At 53.0% G+C, this 19,115-nt stretch overlaps 1 protein-coding gene across 1 annotated transcript in view; it reads left to right on the forward strand.

Moving 5' to 3' along the window:
- The window catches only part of NOS1 (nitric oxide synthase 1), a 55,749-nt gene that overhangs the window by 12,483 nt on the left and 24,151 nt on the right, over positions 1-19,115 (forward strand). Inside the window, exons 2-6 of the mRNA XM_079322757.1 lie at positions 51-1,105; positions 10,095-10,227; positions 16,559-16,696; positions 17,280-17,425; positions 18,237-18,399. Of these exons, the coding sequence (XP_079178883.1) occupies positions 402-1,105; positions 10,095-10,227; positions 16,559-16,696; positions 17,280-17,425; positions 18,237-18,399 (1,284 nt within the window). The 5' untranslated portion in view covers positions 51-401. The remainder of the gene's footprint in view (positions 1-50; positions 1,106-10,094; positions 10,228-16,558; positions 16,697-17,279; positions 17,426-18,236; positions 18,400-19,115) is intronic.

Here is a 19,115-nt window from a genome sequence, read left to right on the forward strand (position 1 = left end):
CCCTGCCTCGCTTATCGCTCTCCTTTGTTGGTTTTCCCCCTCCTTTTCAGATAAAGAAGCCCGCGCACCGTCGGCGGGGATGCCCGTGAAGGGAGCGGCCGCCTCCCTCTGTGTGCCCGGCGCAGGACCAGCGGCTGACCGGGAGCTGGAATGATTCCCACTGCAGGCGATGCCCAGCCCTGCCCGCCCTGCTCCTAGCCCGGCTTCCCAGGGCTGACATTCCCGCGTTTCTCCTGTTGGGAGAGCAGTGCCACCGAGCATGCCGAAGCCCAGGGCAGCTTTCCACTGAGTCCAGGGTTGCCTCTTCCCAGCCCAGGCGTTGGGAAGCGCCTCCGAGAGCGAATTTGGCTGCGCCCAGCGGGTGTTGAGGTCCTGGAGTGGGGCTGGAGGAGGGGGCTGCCATGGAAGAGAATGTGTTCAGCGTGCAGCAGATCCAGCCCAACGTCATCTCGGTGAGGCTCTTCAAGCGCAAGGTGGGCGGCCTCGGCTTCCTGGTGAAGGAGCGCGTCAGCAAACCGCCCGTCATCATCTCCGACCTGATCCGGGGCGGGGCTGCCGAGCAGAGTGGCCTCATCCAAGCTGGGGACATCATTTTAGCCGTCAATGGCAGGCCCCTGGTGGACATGAGCTATGAGGCGGCGCTGGAGATCCTGAGGAGCATTGCCTCCGAGACCTACGTGGTGCTCATCCTGCGCGGCCCCGAGGGCTTCACCACCCACCTGGAGACCACCTTCACCGGGGACGGGACGCCCAAAACCGTCCGTGTCACCAGACCCCTGTGCCCGCCTCCCAAGGCGGTTGACTTGTCCAACCCAAGCAAAGAGCAGCCCCAGCCAGCAGCCATGGGATCCCTGTGGAGCAGGGAGATGGGGAAGGAGGTGGAGCCCATGGTCCACGTTAACGGCGTTGTTCCTGGCAGCAAAGAGCAAAGCAAGGGCAAGGACGGGGCTTGTGGTCACTCGTGCCTCAACGGTGGCGTGGAAGACAACGAGCTGCTCAAGGAAATCGAGCCTGTGCTGGACCTGCTGAAGAGCAGCAGTAAGGACAGCAGCGGAGATGCGCCCTCCAAGGTAGAGACACGGGATATAGAAGTCCAGGTGGACTGGTAGGTCCCTCAATATATTTTTTACCTTTGGTGGAAAGTGGTTTTGGCTCCCGAGGTGTTGGACAGCTCCTCTCCACAGCTGGCTGCTGCCTGGGGAGGTGGAGAGGGAGTGATGCAAGAAAGGGGGAAATGGTCGGTGAGGGGAGGATGGAAAATTGGGAGAAGACTGTGGAAGAAAGATGTAAGCATGGGAAATTGGGGAGATTGGGAGGAACATCTGATGGAAAGATGAGCTGTGTGATGTGGTGGATCATGGGCTGGGCTGGGATACATTTCTGCTCCATGTCCTCAGTTTCACTTGTTTTAAGTTGAAGCAAAATCCCGTGCCTTAGTTTCCCCACCTGCCAAACAAGGTCCATGGTATTCCTGTCCTTGTGGTCCTGCTTTAGAGCTCTGTGGTTGAGATCCACTTTAACTGTGGTAGAGGAAACAGGAATGGTGCTTCCCTGGAGAAATGTTTCCAAACCTTTTGGGAGAGAGGAGGAGACCCCCAGTGCAGCTCCACCTGAAGGGCAGGGGCAGTGGGAGCAGCCTGGTGGGAAGGGGGAGATGTTTTCCATTGAGTGGTTGTGGGAATGCCAGGGTGGATCTGCCCCTGCTCCTTCTAGAGCCACATCATTGTTTCAGCACTTGTGTGCATGGGTGGGGACATGGACAGCGCTTGTCCCATGTCCTGTTCAAGGGGGAAAAGTGGGACAGCTCCTGATTTTCCTCAGCATTTCCCTGAGCTGCAGCACATTGCCCTGGAGCAGGAGCAGCTCCCTGGGACGAGTCCTGCTTTACACAGCTCTTGTTTGGACCTGGGTTTTTTCACTACATACTTTACAAAGCTGTGGTTTGGAGCTGGGTTTTTTCACTACCTGCTTTACAAAGCTGTGGTTTGGAGCTGTGTTTTTCAGCACCAGCTCCCTCTTCTCATGACCATTCATTAATACTGATAGGTTGCCTTTTCCTGTTGCTTTTCCCCAAGTCCCCAAACACATTTTAGCAGTGTCAAGTGCTGCAGCAGGTTGTGGCTGCCCTCCCTTCTCGACTGGCTGGAACAGCCCCAAAGGTTTGCTGGAGCTGCAGATCTGTGGCTCAGCCAGGGAAAGATCTGCAATTTCAAGTTCTCTGTAATTTCAGGTTCTCTTGCTGTAGACGCTTCTTAGAAAAAGGGAAAAAAATTGTATTCATTTTTTTTTAATCAGAAACAAGAGGGGAGAACCACAGCAGGGTCCCCCCCATGGGCTCCCAGCCAAGGCTCAGCTCCTGCTTGTTGCCATCCCAGTCCCACCCACACCCCCTGTGTTTTCCACCTTCCTTGTTTTATTTTCAGTTGTTTTCATGTCGTTCCTGCTCTCCCAATTTATTCCTGTTTCCCGTGGAGGACACACTACAAAGCTTGTTAGGGTGCTCACACTGAGTCAGAGGGAAAAAAAAAAATATCTGCTGGGCTCATTGCTGGTGTCTGAGTGTCCTTCCTGCCATCCCCCCCCCCCCCACAGGTACTCTCCAGGTCTTGTTCACTTGAGTGTTGTTGGGATTTGGAAAATTTGAAAATCTGCTGTGCAGTGGGAAGTGATTTAACCCCCCTGAGCCCAGAAGGCTCTCCAAAAACCTGTCTGGGCTGTGCATGCTTTGATCCAGCACCAGCCCAGCCTGGGAGAGCCTGGTTTGAGGATTGAGACATTGAAAGGGTCATGACTGGATACAAAATGTGCAGGAGGGCTTCAAGTCTGGGGTCACAGCCCAGCAAAGCCCCCAGAGGACACAATCCCAAACATTGGGATTGTACAAGGTACAGCCTCACCCTTCAAACCATGTCCCCATCCCACTGGCTGCAGGATCTCCAAGGAAACTCTGCTCCAGCCACAGGGAGGGGTGAAAAACGTGATTTTGCTTCATGGAGTGTCTTCTATTCAGAGATTAAACAGAAATGCTTTGATTTCACTTTGATTTCACTTAAACTGAAGGACTTTGAAGCAGCAAAGCAGGGACTTCACCAAATTTTTTTTTTTCCCCAATATCCTAATAAAAACCAGATCTTTGTAATCTCTGGAGATGAAAATCCACTTTTCAGTCAAATTCTCCTGCTCGATGAAAAGCTGCCCACCTGGTTCCTGTGGCAGGACTGGGTGTGAGGGAGAAGACCAGGCTGGAGCAGAGATGCAGGGAGGATTTGCTGCAGGGAGAAGCTGTCAGGAGCTGCCATTCAGGGCAGAGGGCATTTCTGTGGGATGGGGCTGTGAATGATTCATCTCCTCGGCTGGGGCTCACACAGAGCAGGGGCATCCTGAAGGTCTCCAGCACTCCAAGTTTTCTTGGAAGGCAGGAGAAGTGCAGAAAGGTCAGGGAATAATGGGGAGTGGATGACTGGGGAGAGTGCTGGTCGATGCCAAGGAAATGCCAAAAAAACCCCCGAGAGCCTTTTGAGATGGATGCAGCTCCCGGGCATCGGCTGTGACTCCTCCAGGCAGGAGTAATGCAGGAATTGAGCTCTGCCTGCACCCAGGAGCATGCAAAAAAAGGTTGAGCTGGACACTCTATCTGCTGATCCAGCTGGAGATGGTGGGTTTGGGATGAGCTGTTCTGTCTCCTCCTTGCCCCGTGCTGACCTTCCCAGCCTGTGGCGCTTTGCTGGAGCAGATCTGGCTCATGGAGCTGTGACAGCATTCTCAGGCTGAGCTGCTCCACAGGGAGACAAAGACTTCTTGTTCAGGATGAGCTTTGGTAAAAACAATTCAAACCACACCTGATGCTTTGGGCTTCCATCTCCTCTCTCCAGTGTTGCTTCCAAGGAAAACGGGAAGGGAGCCTATGAGAAAGGTGGAGAGGGATTTCTTATAGGAGCGTGGAGGGATGGGTTAAGGGGAATGGATTCAAATTTCAGAGGGCAGGGATGGGTGGGGTATTGGGAAGGAGTTGTTGGAAGGCTGGAGAGGCCCAGAGCAGCTGTGGCTGCCCCTGGATCCCTGTTAGTGTCCCAGGCCAGGCTGGATGGGACTTGGAGCAGCCTGGGACAGTGGAAGGTATCCCTGCCCATGGCAGGGGTGGCACTGGATGTTCTCTAAGGTCCCTTTCAATCCATCCTGTCATTGATTGATTGATCCTAAGTTTGCTTTGGGTACACAATCATCTCTCCATCCCCTGCCCCCATGGTCTGCATTCCCCCAGGGAATTCTCCCTGCTGGCTTTTGCTCACACCCTGGTGTCTCAGGGCGTGTCCCTGGCTGTGACCAAAGCTGTTCCTGAGCTCAAGCCATCTGCAATGGGAAAAGGGAGCATGGATGTGGGGCTCAAGGTATGATGAGAGCTGGCATTTCTGCCATGAGGCTCACCGTGGGCTAGGAAGCAAAAATAGAGTTTGATTCACTCCCTGCCAGCAAACCCAGGTCTGTTTTTCCCTCAGAGCTCTGGGGAGATTGTCAGGTCCCATCTTCCCTCCTTCTTCCCCCCCTCCCCACTGAGTTGCCAGGGTTTATTTTCCTTCCCAGGTCTCTTCCATGACATGAGCAGCATGATGGAAACATGGCAGTTTCAGTCCAAACAGCAGCCCCAAGAGGGAGGAGCGTGCTGAGAGCAGGAATTCAGTTCAGGAAAGGTTTCAAGGTTTCATGCTCCAGCTTGCCTTGGAACAAACCCCATAATTTTGCTGTTCCCAAAGAGAAAATTCTCTTCCTCCCACCATCCTCAGGACCGCCAAAATCTCTTTGTGTTGCTCAAAACATTTCATTTGCATTTCTGATCTGTCTTCATTCTTCTGCACTTGGGCATGAAACTTTCAAACCTCGGAAAGGAGAAGGTTCCCTGGAATTATCACATTTGTGCCACTCTGGAAATGGGTGCAGGGAGCTCTGGCAGGGAATAGCCTTCCCCTGCTCCCTCAGCCAAGGCTTCTTCCTCATCACTCTTACTCAGTCATTGATCCAGAGGGGCATTTTGTGCCTGGAAAACATATATTCCACCCAGATATGTCCCATATGCCACCCAGATATATCCCATATTCCACCCAGATATGTCCCATATTCCACCCAGATATGTCCCATATTCCCCTCAATTATATCCCATATTCCACCCCATTATATACCATATTCCAACCAATTATATCCCATATTCCACCCAGATATATCCCATATTCCAACCAGTTATATCCCATATTCCAACCAATTATATCTCATATTACCCGTCCAGATATATCCCATATTCCAAACAATTGTATCCTATATTCTCCTCAGTTATATCCCATATTCCCCCATATACATCCCATATTCCTCCCAATTATATCCCATATTCCAACTAGTTATATCCCATATTCCAACCAATTATATTCCATATTCCACCCAATTATATCCCATATTCCCCTCAGTTATATTCCATATTCCAACCAGTTATATCCCATATTCCACCCAATTATATCCCATATTCCAACCAGATATATCCTATATTCCCCCCAGATATATCCCATATTCTCCCTAATTATATCTCATATTCCCCTCAGTTATATCCCATATTCCCCCTAATTATATCCCGTATTCCAACCAGTTATATCCCATATTCCAATCAATTATATCCCATATTCCACCCAGATATATCCCATATTCCAAACAATTATATCCCATATTACCCCCCCAGATATATACCATATTCCAATCAATTATATGCCATATTCCACCCAGATATATCCCGTATTCCAAACAATTATATCCCATATTACCCCCCCAGATATATCCCATATTCCAATCAATTATATGCCATATTCCCATATTCCCCCCAGATATATCCCATAGTCCTCCCAATTATATTTCAGGAATCACCTGGAATCCTGCAGGTGCTCGCTGGGAGTGGCTGGGAGGGGACAGGAGCTGCTGGTTGAATTTTGAGCTGAGCTGGTGGCACTTTGGGACTGCTTGGATCTGTTCCCAGGTCTTTATGTGTCACTGCCTCCTCAAAGGCATTTTCCAGCCTCATATTTCACAGACTCCCTGAGGCTGCAGCTTGCTCGGCTCATTAGTCCCTGATCCCAGTGCTGGGCACATTCCTGACTTTCTGAGGCTGCAGGATCTTCTCCAGATTGTTCCACAGGTTCTTCTGAGGCTTTTGTGCTGACCCCCCTCTCTCCCATTTGTTCTCTGCTTGGATCACCCTGCAGTTCCCACCCTGGGCACACTCCAGGAGTGCATCCCAGCTTTTGGAGTTATTCATTCTTCCAAATTCCCTCTTCCTTCCTGAGCTCTGCAAATCCCTTCTTCTGCCACATCCCTCTCCCTCTGCTGTTGTCCAGACCTTGCTGAACCCTCCAGCACGTTTTCATTTCAATTTCTGAGGGTGGAATGTGGTTTGTCACAGGGCAAAAAAAGGTGAGGCAAGAGTTGCTTATCCCAGCCCTTCTCTGGAAGGAGGAGCACTGTAAAGTGCAGCCATTCCCAAGGAAAAATCAGGGAATGAGGTAAGAAAAAGGGATTTCTCTCCCAAGGTGTGAGCTTCCCACACAGCCCCAGGCTCAGGAATTCCAGGAGAAGGGCCTGGAAGGAAGAAATTATGTCATCATTGTCACCAGAGCTGTCACCAGAGGTGTGGGCCCTGCCATCCTCATCCTCCATCCAACTGGGATGGCAGCAGCCAGGGCTCTGTCTGCTCTCTGCCTGGGAAGCCAGAGACATCCTTCTGCCAAGGAAATTCAAAGGAGCCCAGTGACAAACTGACAAACTTCCCTTTTGCTCGTTTTTTTTCCCCTTTAATTTCTTTTTGGAAAAGCTTTGGAGAAATTTCTGAAAGGGCTGTCTCAGCAACTTCCCTGCTGCTTCATCTCTCGGAGCACTGCAACATCATCAAATTAGTCAAAAGAAAACAGTGGTGCCTCTCATTTCTCCAAACAGCCAGATGCTCCTTCCAAGGGGAGACAGCATCCCAGGCTCTGCCTGGCACCAGTGGGGGAGGGCAGGATTCCTCTTTCCTTTTTAAAAAATCAAATTTGGCTTTCAGAACAGAAAAACTCCTCAAACAGGGGTTTGGATCTCTCTGGATCCAGGAGATCTGGCTAAGAGTGTGTGGTGGATCTGGGAGTGGTCAGAGAGAGATGCCTGGATCTGGCTTTTTGGAGAATTCATCCTATCAATGGCCTCCAGCATTGCTTCCAGCTCCTCAAAGACATCGAAGTGGGGATTAAAAAAACCTCATGGAGTGGTTTGGGTTGGAAGAGACCTTAAAGCTCATCCTGTTCCACCCCATGCCATGGGCAGGAATACCTTCCACTGTCCCAGGCAGCTCCAACCTGCCTGGAGATCTCCAAAGAAGAACCAGCTCCTCTCTCCCTGGCTGTCCCAAGGCAGATCCTGGGATGTCCAGCCCCTCAGTGCCCAGCAGAACAGCCCTTTGGGGTTTTATCCTGTTATAAAATCCTTTGGGAAACACTATCCAGGGTGCTGTGGCTGTCCCCTCAGCCTGCTGGAGCTGTGACACCCTCCCAGGGATGTGCCAGCACACCCTGTGCCTCTGGGGGCTGCAGAGAGGAAAATAACTCATCCCAAAATTCCTGCTCTGTCCCAGCTCGCAAACAAGCGAGGGGCAGGAAATATCTGTAAAATGAAGCAATTGATGGTTTTTATTTTTAATTCCCCCATCTGTGCTGGGCCGGGGGTGAGGCTCTGGCTGCTCTGAATGGGCTTTTCTCTCCCTGCCTCTCTCCAAAGAGACAGAGCCGGATCCTTGTGGGCAGCCCCATCCGGGGGAGGGCTGCTCCCAGGCACAGGCACAGCACCAGCAGCACCCCCAGGTCACCCTGGTGCCTTTGTCACAGCCATGTGACATGTCACTGTGCTTTTCCAGAAAAGCTTTTTGCAGCAGGGTCAGCCCCTCTCTGCTGTGCTCACGCAGCCATAAATCCGTAGGGAGCAGCAGCACGAATCCTTCTCTGCCACACCTGCAGACATGCAAGGGGTGTGGAGCAGCCAGGTGATTCCCACCTGGATCTCCCTGTCCCTCAGCTGGTGCTTGAGGCTGAGGAATGGGAGCAATCCCTGCTCCAGCAGGATCTGCAAATCCCAAAACACCCAAATGAATACCCAGTTTAATTCCACACCTGGGATTTCTCCAGCTGCCAACATTTATGGCTTTGCTGCTGTGCACACAAGGAGATCCCACATTCCAAGGCCTCCAGCTGCTGCTGCTGCTGCTGGGTGGATCCCTCTCCCATTTTCCCTTGTGCTGGCCCTGCAGGTGCTGCTCTGGGAGCATCATCCTTTTGGAGGAGCCTGTGGGATCTCTGGCTGATCCCAAACTTCTCCTGTGGGCCCCTGGAGGGTTTTCCTCTGCTAAATCCCAAATTCCAGTATGTCTTCCTCATGGGTTCAGTGATTCTGTCTGGGTTTTGGGCATTGGGAGGAGCAGCAGCTGGGGCTCAGTGGCTGCTGGAGGTGACATCACCAGCTTGGTGGCCCTGTGCTGACCTGGCTGTGTCCCCTGGCACGATGGGGGTCAGGGCAGGAGGGCAGGGATGTGCAGCCCTGGAAATGAGAGTTCTCCTGGAGATTTACCAGCTGGGCACACTCAGAGGGGACAGCCAGATCAGCTGCAGTGTCATCCTGCTAATTCCCTGCCTGGCTGCTGGGGATTTCTGGGATGGAGGGATTCTGGCCCTGAGCTTGCACTTTGGGTTGGGCACAGTGGGGTTGTGGCTCTTGGCTGTCCCTGTCCCAGGGTCCCTGTGGATCCATGTGGATTCTGGGATCTGCCTGGATCACCACCACCCGCAGCAGAGACTGGGATCTGTTGCTTTTGTTTCTTGTGTTTTATCTGATTGAAACCCTTTCACATCCTCCTAGGAGCCAGGTCACCAGGGAACAGCTTTCATGGCCTGGAGGAGCACAGAAATCCCAGGAAAAACAGCCCTTAGGCACCTGTGCCTCCTCATTTGCACCAAAGTGGCCACTTTCCAATGTTTGGAAGGTGGCCAGAGCCCAGGGAAATATTTTGGCAGCTGAGCATGGCTCTGTGAAAGCAGAAAAATGACAGAAAATGAACAATGAGATGCTATGCTCTTTAAATGAAGTCTTCTCCTTAAGCTAAAGGAGTTCAAGGACTGTGAAACCGAATTTATTTGTATTTATTTGTCTTCCTGAAATTGAATCAAGAGCATCCTGTTGCTGTGATTTATGCCTTGAGTGCAAGTGTCCTACTTTGGTCAGTGCCCAAAGCCTGCAAACGTTAATGAGAAGTCTCATTATTGATTCAGTGGCATCTGGAAGACTTTTAAGGACTGACAGCAGGAGCAGAACCATTCCAGAGGGCATTTCTTCAGTGCCTATGCCCATCCTGACCCGTGCCCTGCTCAGCCCAGCCCTTCCCTCTGTGGCACAGGTGCCACCTTTGCCTGTCCCAATGTCACATCTCTAAACCCCATTTGTTTTTTCCTTGGTGAGGCTCACGTAGCAGAGGTTTTACTGCTCAGGTGGGGTTCCAGAGCCTCTCCCACACCCCAAAATGTGTGTGTGGGGGGTGAGTTACAGCTGAGTTACTCTGGTGTCACCATGTGGGCCAGGGCAGCCAGCGCTGGGATGTCCCCAGCCTTCCCCTCACCCCCAGCAATTCCAGGGGCACTCCAGCAGATTGCTTGGCTGAAATCACTTCCACTCACAGCACCTGGAAAGGTCAGGGAGGGGAGAGAGAGCTCCTGGGAGCCTCCTGTTTGTTCTGGGTGGTTTTTTTGTCTTCCCTGCTCATGGGCACTGAGCTGCTCTGCACAGTCTGTCTGCCACGAGCTTTTCCAGCCTCCTTTGTTTCCCAGGGTTCCAGCCCGGGTTTTGGGGTGCAGAGGCTCTGTTTGGAACCAGTGTGGGGACAGGGCTTTCCTGTGGCTCTGAGGTGGAATTTCAATTGTGTTTGGGATGTCCTCACCTCGGTGATTCATCACCCTTAGCCGAGGGCAGCAGTGGGATTTGGGAATCAGCTGGAGCAGGACCTGTGCCCACGGTCCCAGCACCAGAGACCCACATGGATTTTAACCCTTCAGTTTCAGGGAAGGGGAGAACAGCCCCCAGAAAGCTTTGCCAGCTGGGATGGAGAAGGAGCGTGTCGTGGGGGAGCTGTGGGGGAAGAGCAGCGACCCCGTGGTTCTGAACAACCCCTACTCCGAGGCAGAGCAGGTAAGAGCCTGGGCTGGGGCTGCTTGGGTGGAAAAACCCAAATTCCCAGGGTTTGTGGGAGTGTGACCCATCCTGCTGGGTTCTCACAGCACAAAGAAGGTGCAGGGACAAGGTGTCAATGGATCCCAGAGCCATGGGGCCAGGAGCTGACGTGGTGCAGGGGATGGAGGTCACTGGAGAGTGATGCTCTTCATGCAAGGGCTGACGTGGGATGGGAGCCCAGCCAGGGCAGGAGGCTAAGGCCTCCCTGGGGAATGTGATCCCTTTTGGTGGCACCAGGCCAAGCTGCATCATTAAAGTCCTTTGGATTCATCTGATGGTAACTCAATAGAGCACTTCACATAAAGTGTTCCACAGTGCCTTTTCATCTCCTCACACTCCTCAGCCATCAGTTCTCAGGCTCCCTTGCCAAAAGGAGATTAACTCCATGTTTGTAGCAAAGCCAGAGACGTCAGGCAGACCCTGCCAGGCCACCAGGATCACCTCAGGGAAAACATGATGTGCTGAGCCCTGCCAGTGCTTGGGCTAAATGGTGTCCCTGATGGGATTATCCAGGGCAGGACCTGGGGGAGCAGACTGGAATCACCTCCCTGCCATGGGATCACCTCCCTTCCACTGCCCCAGGCTGCCCCAATCCCCATCCAGCCTGGCCTTGGACACTGCCAGGGATCCAGGGGCAGCCACAGCTGCTCTAGGAATTCCATCCCAGCCCCTGTCCACCCTCCCAGGGAACAATTCCTTCCCAATATCCCATCCATCCCTGCCCTCTGGCAGGGCAGTGGGAGCCATTCCCTGTGTCCTGTCCCTCCATCCCTTGTCCCCAGTCCCTCTCCAGCTCTCCTGGAGCCCCTTTAGGCCCTGGCAGGGGCTCTGAGCTCTCCCTGGAGCCTTCTCCTCTCCAGGTGAGCACCCCCAGCTCTCCCAGCCTGGCTCCAGAGCAGAGGAGCTCCAGCCCTTGCAGTGTCTCTGTGGCTCCTCTGGACTTTCTCCAGCAGCTCCAGGTCCCTCCTGTGCTGGGGTCTGGGCTGGATGTCAGAGATCCATGGTGGACACACATGGGGGACACACTTGGACACAGAGGGACACATTGGCAAGTGTCCAAGTGTCCCTGTGCTGATGCCACACAGGGCACTGGGATATCCCTGACTATGCTGCAGGGCTGTCACCAGCCTGGCTGGGTGCTGAGGTGCAGCTGGGATCCATTTCCATCCCCCCTCACCTGAGGACCATGGCCAGGTGTCCTGGCAGTCTCGGGGGGGGGGGCGGTCCTCAACATGGGCAGCACCACTGAGCTGCAGCAGCCACTGGGGAATGGCCCTGGACAACCCAAGGTCCCAGCACATGGATAATGCAGTGTGGCAGGGATCCTGAGCCCAGGATGGGTCAGTGCTGCTCTCTGATATCCCAGCACATGGATAATGCAGTGTGACAGGGATCCTGAGCCCAGGATGGGTCAGTGCTGCTCTCTGATATCCCAGCACATGGATAATGCAGTGTGGCAGGGATCCTGAGCCCAGGATGGGTCAGTGCTGCTCTCTGATATCCCAGCACATGGATAATGCAGTGTGGCAGGGATCCTGAGCCCAGGATGGGTCAGAGCTGCTCTCTGATATCCCAGCACATGGATAATGCAGTGTGGCAGGGATCCTGAGCCCAGGATGGGTCAGAGCTGCTCTCTGATATCCCAGCACATGGATAATGCAGTGTGGCAGGGATCCTGAGCCCAGGATGGGTCAGTGCTGCTCTCTCTTTGCCCCAGCTCAGGTCAGACTCTGTCTTGCTGCTTCCTTTGCTCAGCCCCGTGCGTGTCCGTGTCTGTTACTCTAAGCACTTTATAACCTTCTGTGTGCAGAGCTTAATTTCTCTCTGTGCTGGGGCTGCCAAAACCGCCAGTCTTAAGCTGCTATTAAACTCTTTATTATTTTTTGTTTTTCACTGAATGCACAGCTTTCTTTTTATCCTTCTTATCCCTGAATTCTTACCCCTGCTTTTCTGGAAGCAGTGTGCTCTTCCCCCCAGCCATTCCCTGGGGCTGTGTGCAGTCAAGGCAGCTGAACTTCTTTCAAGCAGCAATAAATACTATTAACACAGGGGAAAGTCAAGCCAAGTGGGAACTTTCCTTGTTTTTTTCCAGCAGGATTGGGTGGATTCAGTTGGCCAGGTGATGAATGCTCACTGAGGCTCGTAATAAGGTGCTGAAAGCCCCGCTGGGCATCGATCCCCATCCCTCTGTTATTTTTTACAAAACCACACTGTGCTTTTTGCCTGTTTCCCAGGAGCCCAGTCCCCCTGGCCCTAACCCTGAGGATGCTGTGGTCCTGTTTCAGTCACCAGGGTCTGATTTGTGAGTAGTGGAGCTCTCAGGGGAGGCAGCTCAGAGCAGCTTGTGAGGCTGATTTGAGCTGTCCAAAGGCAAAGGACGCACTCTGGGGTTTGATGCAGCCTGGAAGGAAATGTCAGCGTGTTGCATTTTAAAGGCTATAGGAGTGGCAAGAAGGATAATGCAACATAGTTCCTCGTGTAATGGAGAAGCAAAAAGAGAGGTTTATTTAAAGAAACAATGTACTTATACAGGGTAGTTAATGCAAAACAGAATAGAAAAGACTCACTGTCCAAGAATGCAACACCTCTTTGAAAACATGCTTTATGTAAAACAGCATGAGACACTCACACAACTCTCACACACCCTGCAGGTGCATAACCATTGTTATAACTTCATGTCCTTGTGCAGCCTGAGAAACCCAAGGCATCCAGGCTGCTTTTTCCCTGGTTCCCAGCAGCATCCAACAACAAGCACGGGAATAAACCCACGACCTGCTGCTGTGGGACTCACTGAGCGCTCCCATGGCAGGGTGAGGACCTGTGGAGCCCAGAAGGGGAGATGTCCTGTGTCCTGTGTCTCCTGCTGTCCTGCTGTCCCCAGGGAGCCCCCAGGAGGGCCGGGTGTGCCGATCCTGCAGGAGCAGACAGTGCAAAGTGCCGGCACGCCCTGGCTGAGAGCTGTTTGCATAACGCGAGTGCGCCCCGGCTGCCGCAGTTGTCGCTCGGCTTGTCCCTCTCCTGAGTCACCCAGATCCCAGCTGCCTCATTAAAACATGAAAGGATCTCACGCAGCATCCCTGGCACAGCGGCGGGGAATGTTTGGCTGCGGTTTGGGCGAGCGGGGAAGGCACACACAGACTCACACACGGCTCCCTGCCCGGCTCCTCTGGGATGGGCAACCTGGAACATGGCACTGACCTCCCAATATCCCACCCATCCCTGCCCTCTGGCAGTGGGAGCCATTCCCTGTGTCCTGTCCCTCCATCCCTTGTCCCCAGTCCCTCTCCAGCTCTCCTGGAACCCCTTTAGGCCCTGGCAGAGGCTCTGAGCTCTCCCTGGAGCCTTTTCCATGTGAAAACCCCCAGCCTGGCTCCAGAGCAGAGGGATGGTGGCCTGAAGACCACAGAGATTCCCATTGGAGTCAGCAGCTTCCTGATGTGTGATCATCCCCCTGGGAGGAGCAGCTCCCATCCTGTCCTGGCTCTTCCCTGGGGCTCCTTTGGCACTGGGGTGAAGCCAGGGCAGAGGAGAATGGGAGCCCTGGTCTGGGCAAACTGGGAGAAAGTGGGATCAGCTCAAAGATCATCAGGCCCTTAAATCCCATCCCATCCCATCCCATCCCATCCCATCCCATCCCATCCCATCCCATCCCATCCCATCCCATCCCATCCCATCCCATCCCATCCCATCCCATCCCATCCCATCCCATCGGGGACACACAAACCCCTCTGAGCTGGTGCTGCTGCCCCACAGGAATTGTTCAGTGTGAGCTCAGTACCCCAGGATCCAGCATCCCTCTGCTCTGTGGCCCAGCAAGGGTTGTCAGATTAACAGATTAATGGGGTCCCATTAATCCTTACAAGTGTCCAAGAAATGGCACTCAGTGCTCTGCTCTGGTTGACAGCTTGGTGCTCACTCAAAGATTGGGATCAACCATCTTGGAGATCTTCCCCAACCTTAATGACTGTGTGATTCCAAGATTCCAGCTCGCCCAGTTCCTGTAGGGAAAAGACAAAAATGGGGAAGGGAGCAGCTTTGAGGGGGTTTGAGGCAGCACATCTGCAGGCAGACAAGCAGCCAGCATCCCCCCACTGCTCTGAGGATGGGGACAATCTGCATTCCCAGCACGTTTTGGGGCCATACCTGCTCCAGCAAGAAGTATTTTAGCAGCACACCTTGTCAGGAGATCAAAACTCCGATTAGAAAGTGCTGGATGTAATCAACACTCCCAGCCTGGCTCTCCTGCCTTCTGTCTGGCAGGTGGAGCTGCAGGTGAGGATTGGTTTTGGTTGCATTTCTGAGCTGTTTTCAGCATGTTTTGCCTGTCTCAGAGAGCTGCTCTGAGCAATCAGGCTCAGAGGGAAGGTGGCAGATTTGGTCCTCAGGGTGGGTCAGGGAGCACAGGATGCTGTTGGTGACTGAAGAATGATTTCATTCTCTTGGAAGAGTAAAACAAGCAAAGGCAAAAAATGACCAGCTCTGCCACTGCTGGATTCAGGCTGGATTCCTCAAAATTGAAAAAAAAGAGCTTTGAAATAGTGTTTTTCCAGGACTACATCAAGGAGGTTCTTTTTATTTACTGCTGGGTTTGACCTCTAGATGAGGTTTTTTATTTGGTTCTGCAGCATGCAAAGGGGAGGCTGAGATGGAAATTTGGCTTTGAGGGGTAGACTCTGACACACTCTTGGGAAAATCATGGGATTTGTGGCATGAGGAATGTCAGAGATCCTCAGCAGCACAGCCTGGGGGGTGCAGGGAGCAGCTTTTGGAAACTGCAAGGGCTAAAGAAGGTCCAGCTGAGGATTCAGGCTGTAAATCTCCACCTTCCCCTCCAGCCTCTGTCCCTTGCTCCCAGAATATGTTCTCAGAGTGTGACATTACACTGTGAGCCTCAGGCTGCTTGAAATCCCTGTTTTCCAGGGGAAAAACATCTGGAGATTGTGGTAAAACCAAGAACAGAGCAAAAAGTCTGGCCAGCAGTGTTAGCAGGACAATGCAAAAGTGTCTGCTCAGCCCAGGCATCAGCCTGAGAATCAGCCAGGCTCTGATCTCTCCAAGTTTTGGAAAAGCAGAGCAATCCTTGGTGAGGTGGGAACAAGTCAGACCTGGAGGCTCAGCTGCTTTGTCATTCCTGTGGCTCCTGCTGCTTCCCCTCCTGGACCAGGAGCTTCTCCCACCCTGTGCTGGTTCATTGCTTCAGGATAAATTTGTGCTGCTGCTTCCCCTCTGCAATGGGGACACGAGCCAGGATCCCCAAAAGGAGAGTGACACTCTGCTGAAGGCAGTGCCAGCTCCTAGAAAACCAGATTAATTCAGAAGGGACACCCAGGATTCCTGTAGGAAGGGACAGATCCAGTTCCAGCACAGATCTGCTGTGCAGAGCCTTGGAGTGGTGCCAAACACCAGCAGCTTTGGCCAAGATGCTCTCAGATGGCCCCTGGAGAGCTGCAGCAACAGCACCGTGGTTCCAGTGATGGAATTACATCCCTGAGTGAGATCTGATTCCTGGGAGGCAGAGCTCTGCCTCCCAGAGCCACTGCACACTCCCCTGTCCCCACTGGCAGGCACTGATGGCTCTTTGAGTGCTTGGGGTGAGTAAGGGCCACAGCAGAAAATTGTGATTTTATCTGTGAAAACATGCAAAAAGAAGCACCTGTAACCAGTTCTCCTCCTCTCAAGCTCTGTGCTGGCTGAGACTCTCCCCGTGCTGGCACAGAACTCAAGGAGAGCTGGATGAGCTCATCCCTGGGCAGAGTGTCAGGGAGCTGAGGTTGGAGAAATCCAACTACTCATGATTCAGCAGCCCCCTCACTTGGATCATTTATCCATCCTCATTCCTACAAGCTTTCCAGGGTTCCTATCAAAGGAGCTGTGCCTTTGGCTGCACAGATTGATGCTCAGCTCTCAGGTCTGTGTCGCCAGCGAGGCAGAGCTTGGCACCTGCACAGCCTCAGCAGGTGATGCTCCTTGGGAAGAAACAGCTCACAGATTTTGGAGGAGAATCTTCCTCTGGGAAACTTGAGCACTACATTCTGCAAGTCACTTCCACCTCTGGTTTTCGCTCATTTTTCACAGGTTTGGCTGTCCCATAACCAGACACGACTTCTTAATTCCACTGCGAGTTGTCTTCTCTGTTGTAGAATCCCAAATAATGCAAAATATTGGGATAATACACCTTGTCTGGCCCCTGAATTTCAGCACAGGCATCCTCCATACACCATCCTGTGTTGTTGGGACCTTTTCCTGTGTTTTGCTGGTGAGTTCTGACCTTGTATTCCCAATTTTCCAGCCGCCACCGTCTGGGCGCCAGTCCCCGACCAAGAACCCTCTCAACGGGAGCCCTTCCAAATGCCCCCGGTTTGTGAAAATCAAAAACTGGGAGACAGGCTCCGTGCTGCATGACACCCTGCACCTCAAGACTGCCATGGTGAGTACAGCTGGTAGGACTGGCCAAAATTCCCTGAGCATCCTGGAATGGGTGGTGTCCATCCATCCATCCCATCCCATCCCATCCATCCATCCATCCATCCATCCATCCATCCATCCATCCATCCATCCATCCATCCATCCATCCATCCATCCATCAATCCCACAGGGCTCCCATATCCCATCTATTCTCAAAGTTCTGGGGCAGCTTTAGAGCCTCCTTGGGTCAGCAGCCACCTTGGATCATCCCCAGAGACCACAGGAGTGACCAATATTTGGGACAAATGCAGAAGTGGAGGAATTCAGTCTTGTCTCCAGTAGGATTTGAATTTCAAATATGGTGCAATAAGCAGAGAGGGAAATCCTTCTGGGATAAATAAGGAAAAGCATTTGACTTCAGGGGGGGTGAATCCCATCTCTCTGATTGTCTGGATCAAGAGGGGACATGGTCTGTGCCATCACAGTGTCCCTAGCCAGCTGGGAATGTCCCTGTTTGTCACACACACTGTGTGGGTGGTCTCTGGCTGCCCCAGGCCAGCTCAGGAGTGTCTCCAGAGCATTCCTGTTCCCTGCTGTCCCCTCAGGCCACGGCGTGCACCGAGCAGATCTGCATGGGCTCCGTGATGACCCCCAGCCCCCACGTCCGCAAGGCAGAGGACACCAGGACCAAGCAGGAGGTGCTGCTGCTGGCCAAGGACTTCATTGACCAGTACTACTCCTCCATAAAGAGGTGAGTGCAGGAGCCCACAGCCCCACGTGTCACACTGTCACCTGCAGAGCTCCAGCCCAGGAAGGACCTGGAGCTGCTGGAGCTGGAGGAGATGATCATCTCCTCCAGGATATCAGAGGGATGGAGCAGCTCTGCTGGGAGGAAAGGATGAGAGAGTTGGGATTGTTCAGCCTAAAGAAGAGAAGATTTGAGGTGACCCAATTGTGGCCTTCCAGTGCTTGAAGGAGGCAAAAAGAAGCATGGAGAGAGACTTGGGGCAAGGGATGGAGGGACAGGACACAGGGAATGGATTCCCACTGCCTGAGGGCAGGGCTGGATGGGATATTGGGAAGAAATTGTTTCCTGGGAGGGTGGGCAGGCCCTGGCACAGGGTACCCAGAGCAGCTGTGGCTGCCCCTGGATCCCTGGCAGTGTCCAAGGCCAGGCTGGACATTGGGGCCTGGAGCAGCCTGGGACAGTGGAAGGTGTCCCTGCCCATGGCTGGGGTGGAATGGGAGAGGCTTTAAGGTCCCTTCCAATTCAAACCATTCCATGACTCCATGATCTGATGTCCCACGTGTGTGAATCACAGCAGGGGGAGGCTCTGGAGCTCCATCAGCAACTGCTTCCTGAGTGGAGTTTAATTCCTGGTGTTTGTTGTGTCTCTGCACAAGCCCCTGTCCTCTCCCCCTGCTCCTTGCTTACCTGCAGCCCCAAAGCTGTGACACCCATCCCCCAATCCCTGCGTGTGCGCAGGCACGCGGAATTCCAGGTGGAGAGCAGCAGCATTCCCTGCCCTCTGCCTCACCCCCTCTGCTCCCACCCTTCCCAGATCCGGCTCCAAGGCTCACATGGAGAGGCTGGAGGAGGTGACCAAGGAGATTGAGGCCACTGACACCTACCAGCTGCGGGACACAGAGCTGATCTACGGGGCCAAGCACGCCTGGAGGAACGCAGCGCGCTGCGTGGGCAGGATCCAGTGGTCCAAGCTGCAGGTGAGAGGAGCAGCAGCTGGGGCACAGTGCTCAGGACTCTCTATATTGCAGTTTATTGCATTGGGTGTGGGTGAAAAGGACTGAGCTGGGAGCTGCCAGCTGCTGCTCAAACAGGCCCAGAGGAGTGAGATAACAAAGAGGGTAAAGCAAGGGTGAGGGGTGCAGGGACAAGAGCAAGGGAGAGAGAGGATGTCTGAGGGTGTAAGAGCAAGAGAGCAAGAGCACGTGGTCTCCTTTTACAAAGTCTTACATCTCCTTCCATGTTGAATATTCTACTCTTTCAATAACCAATCTAGTATAAGATACAAACTCTCTAACATTTACATACAACCTATAGGAATGGCTACATTACCATCTTTCACTGCTTTCTTATCTCTAAACCTTATCTTGGACCTTCCTGTCATGCCAGGAGGGGATCTCTGCTGCTCTTTGGTATTTGCAGCAACTGGCATTATCTTAACAGAGGGAGAAGACCTTCAGGCACCCACATTGCTGCTCTCCAGCCACTCAGTAGAACACTGCTCTCATTTCAATCTCACCTACAATTTCTATATTCTTAGCATCTTTTGCAAGGCAATCATATCTATAGGGCAGTCCTATTGCTTCCTCCCCTACAGGTGAGCACCAGCCCCACCAGAAACACCCAGGGGATTCCTCCTGCCCTCCACACACAGCTCCTCTCAGCAGCATTGGGATGTTGGCAGGAGATGGGAAAG

This window comes from Erithacus rubecula, assembly GCF_903797595.1.
Source record: "Erithacus rubecula genome assembly, chromosome: 19".
Classification (NCBI taxonomy): domain Eukaryota; kingdom Metazoa; phylum Chordata; class Aves; order Passeriformes; family Muscicapidae; genus Erithacus; species Erithacus rubecula.